The following is a 15,174-nucleotide window of genomic DNA, read 5'->3' on the forward strand; positions in this document are numbered from 1 at the left end:
AAAATGGGGGAGCTATGAGGGGCTTTTTCTTGGCCAGCAAGTCCAGGCTTGGTTTCAGGGCTGTCTGTCCCTACTCAGCGCAAACATGTCAGACATTTCACCACCAGTATGAGCCAGTTTAGTTCCCCCATACCTTTGCTGTAGGTTGAAGGGATCTCTACCTCCCACAGTAAGCCTGAATTGTACTCAATACATCTAATTTATTAATGCTACCTAATTAGCTTTTAGAGGCATAAGCTTATTCTTTCTAAATATGGAAAGCCGATGAGTGAAATGAAGGATTCCAGAAATGTGAGCAAACTGTAAAACACAGATGCATATTTTGAGAGCTGAAAGGCAATGTGTCCAGATGTGACCAAAAAATAATCATGTGGGTTGAGTTTCTGACATCAGTGGACTCAGGCTCAACTGCTCACTTAACACTTAGTTTTCAGGTTTGCACTATTGAATCTGGGCCTCTACAGAAGGGCACTACAATTCACTGAGGGGAGACGTCCAGTTGATTAATCCGTGAGTGTCGGGACAAACAAGTCTCCATTATGCCGACACTGGACCGGAGTTATGCAGCTTTCAACAGAGCACCACCATGACAGACGACCACAAGCAGGAATACATGTGCATTTCAAGAAGTCTGCACTGTTCTCTTATGAGAAACCTGAAAACGCGGCTCTGGCTGGAATATACTGAGAACACCCAAAACAAACCCACTTCCCGGCCCAACTGGCATCCACACAAGGGTAGAAATAAGGGAATGTATTTATGAGCATCTGGCTGTGGTTCAGTGAGGTCAGTGCACTGATAGAGTACAAGGATAGATCTCTGCCCCCTTCACATATTCCAGAAGATGAAGAGCCAGCGTGGCTTGTAGATCATGTGGTTTTCTGCCTAGTTAGTAAATCCATGAACTGAGATTTTAGCTTTGTTAAATACAGTATAATTTGTAACATCGTAAATATAAAAGTCTCTGTGTAAAAGCAGCATCGAGTTAGTTAGTTGGCATGCGTTTTGTCCCAGAAGTAAGAAATTAAATCCAGTATGGCTACCAGCCCCCCCCCCCGCCAATCCTGTGCACGCACACACACACATAAAAACACTGACTCTGATTCTCCAGTGTTGTGACATCAATATTCAATCTGTCTTTGGGATTTCTTTGTCAGGACGGCACGATTATGCTGGTAACGTTGACTGATATCGAGCTTGGCTTTTGGAAGAAGACACACGGTTTTCATAAGCCCATTAATCTTAAAAGGAGCAACTGTCAGAAAACATACAGTACCCCTATCCCTGACATAAAAAAGACCCGTCCAAGGCCTTGATTTCTGGTTTGGCGGAAAACAATATCACACTGCCTCCGATAGAAGGCCTTGAATGTCCCTTTGCAGACTTTTCCATTATGGATCTGGCATTCTTAAGCTTGGAAGCAGAGAATTATACCGCAACTGCAATATAAAATAATTCATGACACACGACTGGGTTTACAGCTCAAAGAGGGTCATTTGAGGAAAGATTATTATTACAGGTGTCTCAGAGCTTTATCTAAGTAAAGAAACTAATTGAAGGCTAAGTAAGGTTTCAACTGAGGGACAACACAATGAGTGAAATAAAAAGAACAAAGTTAAAAGTCAAAAGTTAATCATATAAATATTGCAGAAGAATTGAAAATACAAGGTTAATGTCAATTTCCACATGTGACCCATTGTTTTCGACCGCCTGGGCTTATATCCAAGTAGGGCAAGCATGAATCAGCAGCAGCGGTGGATGGAGTCTGAAGTGCTCCAAAAGTAATTAAGGTTTCTCCACTTAATTGACAACAGACCCAGGCCAGTGAAGTTCCACTGCCAAACAACCAATGATAGAAGTATAAAAAGGTGTATGTCATAATGCTTTCTGGCTGAACAGATTGGATGCCATATGGGCATGAGTGTTAATGATGGCATGGTTACAAAACAACTTTGTTTTTATATAGCCCAGTCAGAAAGTAAACTGAATTTAAGAGAACTTTGTTCAATATATTTATGATGTTTATGTAATTCAGCTCAGACTGGAGGCCTTGCAGTCTGTTTCTAGCCCTCAAAAACATTTGAAGACAGTAACTTAGACTATCTTTACAACCATCTTGACCCCTGGGACATACTGAGTGCTTCTTTGGTTTGCCTTGAAATTATATCAAACTGCAACAGTAGATTTATATGTACCCTAAAGAAGAATTTCTTATGAGTTTCTTTAATGCGTGGGAGTAAGAAAAATAACTCACTTGCATTTTGGCTCCAACTGTTTTATCACTTCAATAAATAGCTTGACAGACTATTTCTTGTATCTAAGACAGTATTAGAGCCTATCAGCCTCATGGTTTAGTCCACCAAAGCAGTAGGGTGGACAGCGAAGCGGCATTGCACTCAGTTTTAGAAACAGCCACAGACGGTGACTCAGCTGCAGTTTCTAAAGTTTTATTACGCTGCTACTGTCTTGCAACAGACTGTCTTTGAAGTAAACATGATTCAAGTGTAGTCTTTTGAAATACAGTGTAGGGGTCAGAGTCAGATGGGTTTGTACTAGAGCCTGACTGATATATCAGTCAGCCGATATCATCGGCCGATATTGGCCTATCCCAGATATATCGGTATCGCATATACGTTATACGTCATAAATTCATTTGCCAAAAATAACCTATAGTTATGTTTGAGTGACAGACGCCATCTAGCGGCTGTGGTAATTATGACCCGGAGAGGTGATGCAGTTTAGATGCTGTCTATATAAGGTGACTTCCTCATTATGAGGAGGCGGGAAAAGTGCAGGAGACCGCTGTTCACTTCCTGTTTCAACCGCTGTTCGCTTCCTGTTTTCAACCTCGATTTGGGACATTTTTAAAAAAAAACATAACTTGGTGTTTACTGTTGCCATGATAATGAAGGTTGCCTAAATTTAAGGAAGTAGTAACCACATTTCAAGTGATCATTTAAACGCAAATCATGATCTTTCCCTGACCCTAACCAAGTGGTTTTTGTACCTATACCTAACCAGACCTTAACCACAGTGCTGTCACACCATAAAACATCATTATTTTTCAACGGTGATTTGTAACAGTTTTGGAAAGCAACAGATATATACATATATTGGTATCGGCCCCAAAAGTCCAGTATCAGTCAGGCTCTAGTTTCTAGATTTATTTTATGCCCAGGGTATAATAAACTGTTTCACGCTTCACACACACACACACACATTACAGTATGTTGGGAAAGAGGGGCTCAGATTTTTGTGCTGTACACTACTCCTCACGGCCACAGAGGGAACTCTTCGTCATCCTTTTCGACTGGTAATCATGCAGGGGAAGACCATGGTCTTTGGTCATGCTTCCATGTCTCATGTCACACGTGAAGTCTGAAACATGACAAAAAGATTAGTGTAAAAGGTCGTGTTTATCTGAGCACAGTTTCAAGTCAATGAAAAAAAAATGCAGAAAAAGAGAGACATTTTATGATGACTTGGCACAATATGTCATGACTTAATATATTTCAACACTTGATGATGGAAATGTAGACCGGATAAAATATGAGAGAAAAAAAATTATTACAGTTTTTTTTTTTTTTTTTTTTTTATGAAGAAGTGGAATACAGCCTGGAATCTATAAATAAGACAGAATAAATAGACACACTTCATATTACCTTGTTCTTCTGGAGATGTATCTATAGGAAGTAATATACCCTCATTTTTCAATCCAATATGCCGTGCAACACATTTTGACCATTTGATCTCTATCTAGATAGTAATGGTGAATTAAATCCATGTCTGATAAAGAGATTGGTCACTGACTGATAGCAGATGCTTAACATGTGAGCACTTTGCCAATATGTTTAAAGTTATCTTTCCACAGAGAACAGATCGTCATCTAACTGAATATAAGGTTACTGCTTCCTTTGGAGTTAATATGTTTTATCTTAATAAAGTGCATGATGATAAGCGCAACCTCTTTCTTTTTTTCTTTTTTTTACAGTCAGAGAGATTACTATTGTGCATTAAATTACAAGGTTCCAGAAGAGACGGCTACTGTAGCACAAGAGTGGAAGTCTTATAGTTTGACCTCACCTTAATGCTAACTTAAATATACACTCTGTACTTGTGTGTGTGTGAATGCCAGCATGTAGTTCGACAACAAAATGATCCGTTGATAAAACCAAATATACTGACGATGTTTCAAATTTAAGTGTCACCCTCCCTGAAGAGGTCATGGCCAATCTCACGTGCTGCTGCAGTGGAAGAAGGAGAGACCTCGGATTAAAAATCATATGATTTTACTGCATCAGATATGTCATCTTAACAATTTTTTCATGTTTCAGTCATGTCTTTCTTTTTGAATGAGGTGTCAGATTCAATTCTCAGATGCCCATATGTTAGATGTAAATGCATGCAGGACAATGCAGGATCAGTAGGAGGATTTATCATTTCAGCTGGTCACTAACAGCTGTTCCTCTGAAGCTCCATAAACACCAATCAACACAACACTGTCAATCACTGTCCAAATGTAATCAAAACCCAGTTATTATTTTGAGAAGTTATTTTGCCTGTTTGTAATGAGTGATGAATAAAGCTTAGGGGAAAACCTGACTACAAGTGCTGAGTGAAGCTTGACAGCTACTGATCCTCTGTGGAAGTTTACTATAAAAAAGTGAAAATGATCATCCAAGTATGTGTGCTGAATACTACCAGAACTCAGAGAATCGAGTAAAATGTGCCAACAGATGTGATAATTCCACATCAGAGATCAGTCTGTGAACATTAACACTCAGGTCTGTTCATATTTTGTGATGACAGTTTTTTGAATCACAGCAACAGAGAGAGAAAAAAAAAGGTCCTTTGCATTTTCTTAATATGTTTCCACTTTAAATGAAAACCAGATTTGTCCCTAACACACAACAAAGTTGTCATGGAATCCCAAGGACAGCCAATGGTATGAAATTAAAACGAACTGAAACCACCCATTCAGATGGAGTAGTTTTTGTTAGATGTAAGTAACAGAAAAAACGCCTGGTTAAGTACACTGAAACATTTTGATAGCCTTAATATTAAATTCTCTTTGACATGTGATAACTGCAATATCTGTAGAGATAAAGGTCATTTTCTTCTTGTACAACTGCACACAGAAACAAAAAAACACATAAATACTCCACACCTTCCTGAAAATGTAGTAGGGGCTGATTGTTTGCCTTTTTCCCAAAAACAGTCAAAGAATATGCATCATCCTGAGGCGTCTCCTTTAATGTAACAATTAGAAGTGCTCTCAGAACATGAAGACACATGAGACGTGTTTAGTGAAGGTCACAAGCAATTACCCAGCCTGGTAAAAGCTGGCATGTCTCACATGGCACCGCTGCACGCCCTCATTAGGCGTGTTCTGCAGCCCAGAGTGGGTCTTGTTGCTATAAAAGAACTGAGCTCGCTGCCTTCCAAGCCTCTTTTTTAGCAGAACCTCACCAGCAGGAGCACAAAGAAACTACACATCACCACCTCAGGATCAGATAAAACCTTTTTCTGTAAAGGAGGGGGAGGGAGTGGGGAGGGGGGGGGGGGGCAGCTTGACTAAGGAATTGTGTGTGTTTCTTTACAGGTTGGGCTTGGTTGGCTTTCTACAGGATAAACATTGATTGAAACACTTTCCCACTAATGAGCAACAAGGGCTCATTACTATTTAGACAGAGTGTGAAACTTAAGGTTTAACACGTTGGTTTGAACGTTAGAATTTTTTATTTTCCAAATTAGTAAAGGCCAGAGCAGCTGCTGCAAATATTTGGTTTTGCAATTGTTTGCACCAGAGCAAAGACAAATAGTGACAAATGCATATATTTTGCTTTTGCTTATTGATTTATAATCCACAATGCACAAGTCTTTATGGAAATATCAGGAGCTTTCTCTGACACCATTTGTTTTAGCCTTATGTTGGTCCTGGTGTGCTAAATGCATCCAATCTGGACCCTGTCTAATAATTTCCATACTGAGCACTGAGATCACAAAACTCACAAACACTAAATCAAAACCGTGGGCACGAAGGCTCCTCAATAAAACACTATGGTTCATCCAGTTGGGGAAAGAAAATTGAAACCATGTCAAAAAAAAAAAAAAAAAAAAGAAAAAAAATACACATATTTCTGCTTTTGTTGAAACGTGAAAGACACGTTTTTGTGAACATGGTGTTGATCTGATGAGAGATGGGAAGCTAATGGTCCCAAGTACTGCACACTGTCCTAATTGAAACTTTGTGCATCACAGCTACTAGATACTTTGCAAAGTTTTGTCATGTCAAGAAGCCACTGAGGCCTTGGTTGCATTAGCTCTGCATACAAGCATGCACACACACACACACACACACACTAACACACACACACACACACTTGAATACATGCAGGTAGCCTTAATTGATATCAGCTCTTTTAAAAACTACAAAGCAATTAATACCAGTGTAATTCCACCTGGAGGAATCATCTGTTTGAAACAATCAATTTCAACACACAGTCATCCACACACACACACACACACACATTATCGGCGCCTGTGAGACAATGAAAAATAGAACTTGAAATTCTTCTTAAGACTTTTAAGACAAAGCACACTCGAGGAAGCGAATCCTTTGATGACACTTAAAACCAACATCAATATTTACCGACGGGGGTCATTGCACCTTGCGGGTGTCAGGTGTCGATCGGATGAGTTAACTTGTGTCTGATCTAAAAGCGATTTGGGGAGAAGTTTATTTCGCATCTGTTTGTATGCCATTGACTTTATGCTTGCAACTGAACAAACAATTTAAAAAAAAACATTAAAATCGGTTTTAGACAAAATATCAATTTATCCATACAAGATAATGCAATGTGTCATATTGAACGGGCCTAAAAGAGATACAGGATATTTTCTAGGACTATTAATGAAGTGATTGAACAGCGGCTCATTAATTTCAGCATTATTAAATTTAAATTAAAAATATTTTATACACTTAATAGCACATTTTGCTGAAATTACAGCACAAATATTAAGACTGATCAGTGTAAATTACATCATTTATTTCTTGAATATAAATTAATCTTCATCTTTTTGGAAACATAGTCTATTATTGAAATAAAGAAAAAGTCGGTTAGTCGATGCTGTAAGAGTCTGCTTTTTTTAAAAGAAGGAATGCTGCATGAAACAATTATCCTCAATCTCTCTGGTGTCAACCACGGTAAGAATAATGCAATTAAAACACGTGATTAAATATGACATTTAGTCGGTGAACTTCATAAGACAGAACAGCCATTAATATAAAGTAAAACGTACAGCTATTACAAGGAAAATGAACAAATTCACAAATTAATAACCTGCCATCATCTTTTATTTGTTTCATCTGCTATGACATGCTCGATTAATCTAGTTCATAAAGTTTCATGTCAGCCTAAAAGATGTCGTGTGAAAGTAACAGTGTGGTCAGACTGTTGTGTGAGGGAACGGCTGCTGTGCACTAACGACTTGAATGACCAGTCAGTGGTGTGCAGCCTACAGCTATTAAACCCGTCACCATTCAATTAAAACTGAAATCTTAAGGACTCTGCATTTAGTGTTTGTGTTGATGCTGTATGCTATTTATGTGGGCATATGCTGTATTGTGTGAATACACTTTGAATCCTGAAAAAAATGTAAGGAGCCGTTCAAGGTTGTTTTTGTTTTGTCACACATGATAAACCCAAACAGACGGTTGCTGACTTATGTGCAGAATTTATAACTGCACCAACGGCTGCCGTCTTCACCAGACACCAAGTCTATTTATTCATATCTGATATTCTGATATTATTTAATTCATTCACATAACTTTAAACGTGCATATACAGATGAACTCCAACACAAGATAAAGAAAATGATTTAGTAAACTACTGGTAAACGCGTTATATTTTGTGCAGGATTTCTATTGTTTATTTAAGCTGCAAAGCCTGAATTTATACTGTAGAAATTCTGACCTGCTGCTGCGCGCATTTTATATCATTTAAACCATCTGAATTTAAAAAATGAAAATAGAAACCTGCAGAATCTCGCTGACACATGCCAAAGACCTCAGATATCTAAGATTATTGTTATTTTAATCTATCAACCATGAGAACGTCAAGGACCAAAATTTAAAAAACACAAACTGCCAAACAACAAAAATACAAACTGTGCTAATAATGTGTGTGTATATATATATATATATATATATATATATATATATATATATATATATATATATATATATATATATATATATATATAGATGCCACCATAGATATATCTGAGTCAATTTAACAATTTAACAAAGACAAAATAATAATAATAATATTAATAATAAATACATTCGTATCCAAAAACGGCAGAAGTTGATGAAAATAATGCGCAATGAGTAATATAATTTATGCGCTAATATTTTTGAAAATATTAAAGTAGACTCGTTGAAAAAACAAAACAAAATATGAATATTATAAGGAGTCAATCAACTCACATTCTCATTGTGAGATCAATATTAAATGGAAAATTTAGTAAGGAAATTAGTCCTTTGTTTTCTATTGAAACATGTAAACACGGGTGTACATAGCCAAATAATAACCCCAAGTCAAAGAAGTGGAAGCGTGCCGATAAAGCCATGCAGTTCCTACGTTGTCCAGATGAGGGGAGTCCTGCCAGCCAAGCAATGGAGAAAAGAGAGGGGCAGAAACTGAGACAGAGAGAGTGAGTGAGAGACAATGACAGAGACAGTGCGAAACTGAGGAGGATTTTAACCATCAGTTATTAAAGAAACTAATTTATACTCAGCAGCAACTGATGAGGTTTTCTCCTGCGTGGCCTGTGTCATCATCCTGCAATATGCATGCAAATACATGCATGTAGGAGATTTGGATTCAGTTGATATCCAGGCAAACTGAACGTTAATGGTAAAAAATAAAAAAATAAAAAATTAAAATTATAAATTTAAAAAGTATCTAACTTAAAGGCGATCTTCTCCAGCACTCTATTCCTCTGACCCAACCTGATGCTTTCCATGTGTCCCGCTCCTAGATCTGGATGGTGAAGTGGCCAGGAGACAGAGGGGTGGGGTGGAGAAGTGGAGAGAGAGGGGGGAGGGGGGGTGGTGGTGGTGGTGGGGGGGAGGTTGGGGGGGGGATAAGGACACTGCACCTTGTTACCATTGGGTCGACTGTTAAGTTTTACAAGTAACGTTTTGCGAGCATATAAACGATACCTTCTAAACTTGCACAGGAAACTCCGAAAACATGCTGTGATAATGTATGTCTCTGGAATCCAGTCGATATCCCATAGTCTGGGAGCGCTGCGATCTACAGACGTATCGATTACATGAGCCCCTTCCCACGTTTGATGCTTTGGCACTGACTTATAAAAACGACTCGGGCTGCCAGTGGGCAAGTCTCCCTTTGCTCTGATGGTCAAATGACTCCACTCTGGAGGATCACACCTTCAGTCTGTCCAAAACTGCTTAATCATATGGCCAATTAATGTCAAATATGCAGAATGAATCATTTTATAGCTTAAGTACAGTATTTATGATATATATAAAGTAGCCACAAATGAAAAACGTACAAATATTGACTTGAATGGATTGGCATGTAAATTGGCCAACGTGCCTCATCCACAGGTGGATAATTTCAGCTGTATTTATGTTATTTTTCAAGAAATAAATAGCATGCATCATTTGATCACACGTGGTTTTAAATGTATTAAATTGCACATAAGTGAGTGGATTAATAACACACCGCAGGCCACAAGTTCACCCATATTTCAGGTGAATCCAATGAAATAAGAACAGTTAATAACATAATTTGAAAGCATCACAACATGCATAATGAATATCAATTATATAATGTTTGCTTTATGCAATGTAATCTTTATTACACCCTCTAGTTTTATAATTCACATCTAATTGACACTACTCCCTGTCAGAGATGCACATTAAAGATGTACAAATATTTATGTCAGCTTTAAAAAGTGGTTGAACTTTATTTTAGAGCTGAAAACACTGGTAAACAGGTCATCCCTGTGCGTATATATATATTTATATATATGTATCCTATGATGCATAAGTCCTTACCAGCGGGCTGCATGTTGGATGAAACGTTTCCCTTTCTGCCACTTCCCCTATGCAAAATATTCAAGGAGGCTGCACGGCTCCAACCGGATGGGGTTTGCATTGGCTGACAGCGTTTCCAGCGCAAGACGACCAATGAAACCAAAGCAGAGGCTTGGCGTATAACAGCGAAGATTGACGTGGAGGACGCGTCAAATTAATTCCAGCAAAGTCCGGACTCCCCGGGATAACTCCAATTTGCTTTTATCGGATGAAGATCACTTTGTTACCATTGTACCTTGCAGTCACTGGCTTCCACAAAACACGGGGGCACGCTGCAGTCGGCGGAGATTTTAAGAGGTCCATTTTTCCTCTTCTGGGGCTCATTCCTCCCGTTCCCCTTCCTTCTCTGCCTTCTCTCGGACGCATTCAGCCATTTGAAGGGGCACCTATATTTCCCAGCATCTCGAAACATATAGGCAAATGGGTAAGCCTCAGTTACCATCTGCATGCTTCAGTGGCAGGGAGCTTATGGAAGCGTATCCAGACTCACCACGCCTGCGTAAAGACAGAAATAAGCATTTGCCTTTTCTCCAAGTTCAGATAATGTGTGCAAATGAAGAGGGTCTTTTTTGCAACTGCTTGTCAAGTATATTTCAAGGTGGATTTTCCAGCTTTGCGCAGCCGGCACCGTTGTCTGTTTAAAGCTTTAACTTGTTTGGTAACCACACTACCAATTATCCTATGAAATGCGCTTCTTTGAAGAGCTCTCGAGTGTCAATTCCTCAAGCTCGCCATTTTTAATGTTGTTTTTTTTGTTGTGGACGAAGGGATGGTGGAGAGTAAAGCCAGCCAGACAGTTTACACACTTTTGTTTAGTTGCAAAATAGCGGCTGCCAGATTGCCAAGAAGTTTATTAACCTCTGTAGATTGGCACATGTTATCAAACTTTATAACCTCAATTTGTGGTGAAGTAGCTGCCTTGTATGACACTGATGCACATTTTGAAGTGGCTTTGTCTCTTAATAATATATACATATTATTGTTTGTTTGTCGCATGCTATTGTGTATAATGTCAGCAAGTGGAAATAATATTTTTATGTGTCAGACAAATCTGTGTACTCACGTCATACAGTGTAAATATGTAACTTGTGTATTCTCCTGCAGAGCAAACCTATGGAGAGGTGAACCAGTTAGGCGGCGTGTTCGTCAATGGCAGACCCCTGCCCAACGCCATACGGTTAAGAATAGTGGAGCTGGCTCAGCTCGGGATCAGACCCTGCGATATAAGCCGACAGCTCCGGGTCTCCCACGGCTGCGTGAGCAAGATTTTGGCGAGGTACAACGAGACGGGCTCCATCTTACCCGGTGCAATCGGAGGGAGCAAACCACGGGTCACGACGCCTAACGTGGTGAAAAATATCAGGGAATACAAACAAAACGACCCCGGGATCTTTGCCTGGGAGATCCGGGACAGGCTTTTAGCAGATGGAGTTTGTGACAAGTACAATGTCCCATCGGTTAGTTCGATCAGCAGGATTTTACGCAACAAGATTGGAAATCTCTCCCAGCCCAACCAATATGAGAGCAGTAAGCAAGCCTCCGTGCAGGCCGGGCTCTCGTACAATCACATATATCCTTATTCCTACTCCAACACCATGTCGCCCACTGGCACTAAAATGGCCAGCCCTCCTGGAGTACCGGTGACGGCTGGACATGTGAGCATATCCAGGGCCTGGCCTTCTGCACACACCGTCAGCAACATCCTCGGTATACGAGCCTTCATGGATCCTGCAGGTGAGGACCATCATTTGCACTAAATCTAAGGCCTCTGCGACTCTGTGCCATCACGTTGGCCTTTAACTTTCACTGTTGTCAAATAAGAGCTTAATAAACCAGTGCAGCTGGTTATTTATATGTTATTTTGCATGATGAATTGCCATATCACTCCGTACACAACCTGTTCTGTCAACAGACAGAACAATGTGTCCATTAGAAGTTGTACAGGCCTCCGTTTCACCATTCAGCCAGAAAGCAGTAAGGCCACTCTCAATAGGCCTTTTCATGGCATGATGCGTTTGCAAACACCTTGCTCACCTGCTATATCCCCCCTAATCCCTCAAGTAGTCATTACAGCCATGTTTTCTTTGCCTCTCTTGTCCTTTAGCCAGTGTTTTCATCCACTGTCGAGTCGTCATGGCCGAGCACATTTTTGTGCCAAAAAGGCCAAAACAATTTATTTATTTATTTATTTTACAAAATGTGTGTATAATTATGTATAATTAAATATTCATTTCACAATGTGATGAATTAGCTCGGCGCTACAAGCCTACTGATAGGAGAATATTGCTTCTTTTACGCGAAGATAATGATAATTAAATATAGGTATTAACTGGGTAAAATAAGCCCAAATAATCCATTAAAAAATATTAAATGAGAGAAGAATATTTTTAACAAGCTGTTGATGTTTTCTTTCATCTTGATTGTTTCTTGTGTTTTTGTTTTGTTTTTATTTATAAGATGAAATTAAAACACAGGCCCAATAATATAATACACGCTTATTACAAACAGTCACACACTTCAATAATTAGAATAATTTTGATATAAAATAATATATTTATTTGAGCAACTAAGACATCAAAACTATTTTAGATAGTCTTAGTGTTTTGAAAATGAAATACGTATTATAGCTCAGACATGCTCGTGCGTAAGGCATTTTGAACATGGCTATAATTCACATAATTAATTATAAACCTTAATTCGACTGCAATGTTTTAACACTTTGGAAATTTTACCTTTTACACATCTTTGACATGAAGTTACTGTTTCTAAATCAGCCATTGCTGGGACGGAGGGGTACCCACCAAAAATGGAGGACTGGAGTAGCGTCAACAGAGCAGCTTTCCCCGCGGCTCACACGGTCAACGGGATTGACAAATCAGCCATTGACGCCGACATAAAATATGGACAGGTAAATAAAGATCTAAACCTCTGTAAACTCTGTCACGTTTCAACACTATGACTGGACAAGTGTGCATTCTCTGTTTTGCTGTAACCACGCCATTTTTCCATTCTCTGTCGGAAACAATCCAAACATTTAGTACAAAAAAAAAATACTGGCAGAGGCCTTTAATAAATTATGCTCTCGCTACAAAGGCCTGTGGCAGAGTTGTGAAAAGTTTCCATATCAGGGAAACAGAGTCACATAAGGCCACAGACTTTTGCTTGATAAGATTTTACCCCCAGAGACTCTCATCCGGCAGGTTTTTATTACAGTTGGTTAAATGTTCACGTATGTTTAGGACTGAGATGACAGACAGAGGAAACTTAGTTGTGTATACACTCTAATTAGCCTTTTGGTAAACTGAATTATAGTGAAATTCATGTAGTCCTCAGCTTGATTCCCAAGACACCGTCTTTGGGAACCGTCGCTGTAAGCCACATGTCACGTGCAGTTATAATTGCTGTGCGTTTTGCGCTTATTTTGTCCATGTCTTATCTGTGTGCCTGCAGCCATCCTCGACACTGTCCAGTTATGTCTCGGCGTGCGCTTACTCCCCCACCAACCAGTACGGAGTGTACAGCGGGCCAGCAGGCGGCTACGTGGCCCCAGGGCACCACCACTGGCAGCCGCAGAGCCCGGCCCTGTCCCACCCAGGCGGCGGGATGAGCATGCATGCAGGGGAGATCCACTCGCCGATGGCCTTCAAGCATCAGGCCCGAGAAGGTACTAACCATGGAGGGGGGGGAACCACAGTTTAACGTGAAACTGATGACATAAAGTAATCTCTTGGATGCAGTTGCTTTATATTACAGTTTATTTTTGCACTGTAATACTATTATTATTATTATATACACGTATGTAGGTCTGTCTCCCCTTCTCTTCCCTCTTACTTCCTCTCTTTCTCACGCACACACACATCCACACACCCACACACACACACACACGTTTTCTTAATAAGCAGTGACCGTGACGAGTGTAAACATTTACCAAATCCCAAATGAAGCCTAATTACATGTCAATTATTAAATATTGACCTTTCAGAATTGGCCAGCAGGCCTGCCAGGTGGTCCGAGAACATTTTTACGCATACAAAATGAGGGAAAATAAGCTTAATTTTGAAAAAAAAAGGAGTCTGCTTGTTACAACGACGCATTTCTCAATCTTCAGTTATTTTAAATCAGGCAAGATCTGCTCTAACTTGTAGGCGAAATAGTTCACGTTATCTGCATAAGTAAATAATAATTTGATGAGGAGTTGCATGCACAGGCCCACTGTATTTCTTCTTTGTGTTGTGCAGGAGAGAGAAAACCGCCCAGTCCCCTGAGCAAGCAGCAGCAGCAGCAGCAGCAACATGAAGACTTGAACAGTGTGCATGGACTCAGTCTCCCTACCTCATCATCATAACCGGGACTTATACCACCTTAATTACCAGACCCATTTAACTGAACTCATTTCAACAACTCCAACAGTAAGTCTGAACGGCTTGTTTCCCCGAGTGTTTGCAGCTTACAGTCAAACACAGGCCTATTCACATGCATAATGAATACAGTATAGCTATATCGGTCTTTATGGCCATATGAATGTAAGCTTGCATGGATGTATCGGTGTTTCCCCTCATTGGTTGATAGTTTGTTTTTTTTTCTCCATTCTTTGAAATATTCTGTCATGGGGACAGCGGGATTAAAAAAAACATTTTTTTTTTTGCCAGTCCAGTCTGTCAGTGATAAGTCTTACCTACCATATATCATATTATCCTAATTTGTGGCCAAGATCTCGATTCTACAGTGACTCAACGATGTGAACAAAGAGATAGGCTAGGCCTAAATTGTCTAAATGTAAAATATTTGCCAAAGCTTTAATTACAGTATATATTTTTATAATTTCATTGTAAATATTCAAAAAATAAAGGCTTTCTTAAATGCCATGTGTTGTCGTAGCTTATATTGTTTCACCACAGATCCATTAACGGATCAAAAGTGCATTGTTTGGTTCTTCTCGGTGCTTAAAGCCGAAATACATAGAAGCTCGGTGTTGATGAGGGTGTTCATACTGAAGCTTTCTGTTCACTCGACCGGTTTTCAGTTTTGTTGATAACCTGGAA

The 15,174-nt window shown here is 39.5% G+C and overlaps 1 protein-coding gene across 1 annotated transcript; it reads left to right on the forward strand.

Annotated features, from left to right (window-relative positions):
* The first annotated feature begins 10,317 nt into the window (after positions 1–10,317).
* On the forward strand, positions 10,318–14,920 carry pax1a (paired box 1a). Its single transcript, XM_044375473.1, has 5 exons — positions 10,318–10,556; positions 11,237–11,866; positions 12,907–13,040; positions 13,583–13,796; positions 14,371–14,920. Exons 1-5 carry the CDS (start codon positions 10,553–10,555, stop codon positions 14,475–14,477), a joined length of 1,089 nt encoding a protein of 362 aa, XP_044231408.1. The 5' UTR covers positions 10,318–10,552; the 3' UTR covers positions 14,478–14,920.
* The last annotated feature ends 254 nt before the right edge of the window (positions 14,921–15,174 follow it).

The sequence above is a fragment of the Thunnus albacares genome, chromosome 15 (assembly GCF_914725855.1).
Source record: "Thunnus albacares chromosome 15, fThuAlb1.1, whole genome shotgun sequence".
Taxonomy (NCBI): Eukaryota; Metazoa; Chordata; class Actinopteri; order Scombriformes; family Scombridae; genus Thunnus; species Thunnus albacares.

What these genes read in the sequence shown, in the direction of transcription:
- pax1a (XM_044375473.1), top strand. An exon ending in AGCCTTCATGGATCCTGCAG is followed by an intron (nt 11,867 to 12,906) that starts GTGAGGACCATC and finishes TTTCTAAATCAG; the next exon opens with CCATTGCTGGGACGGAGGGG. An exon ending in CAAGCATCAGGCCCGAGAAG is followed by an intron (nt 13,797 to 14,370) that starts GTACTAACCATG and finishes TGTGTTGTGCAG; the next exon opens with GAGAGAGAAAACCGCCCAGT.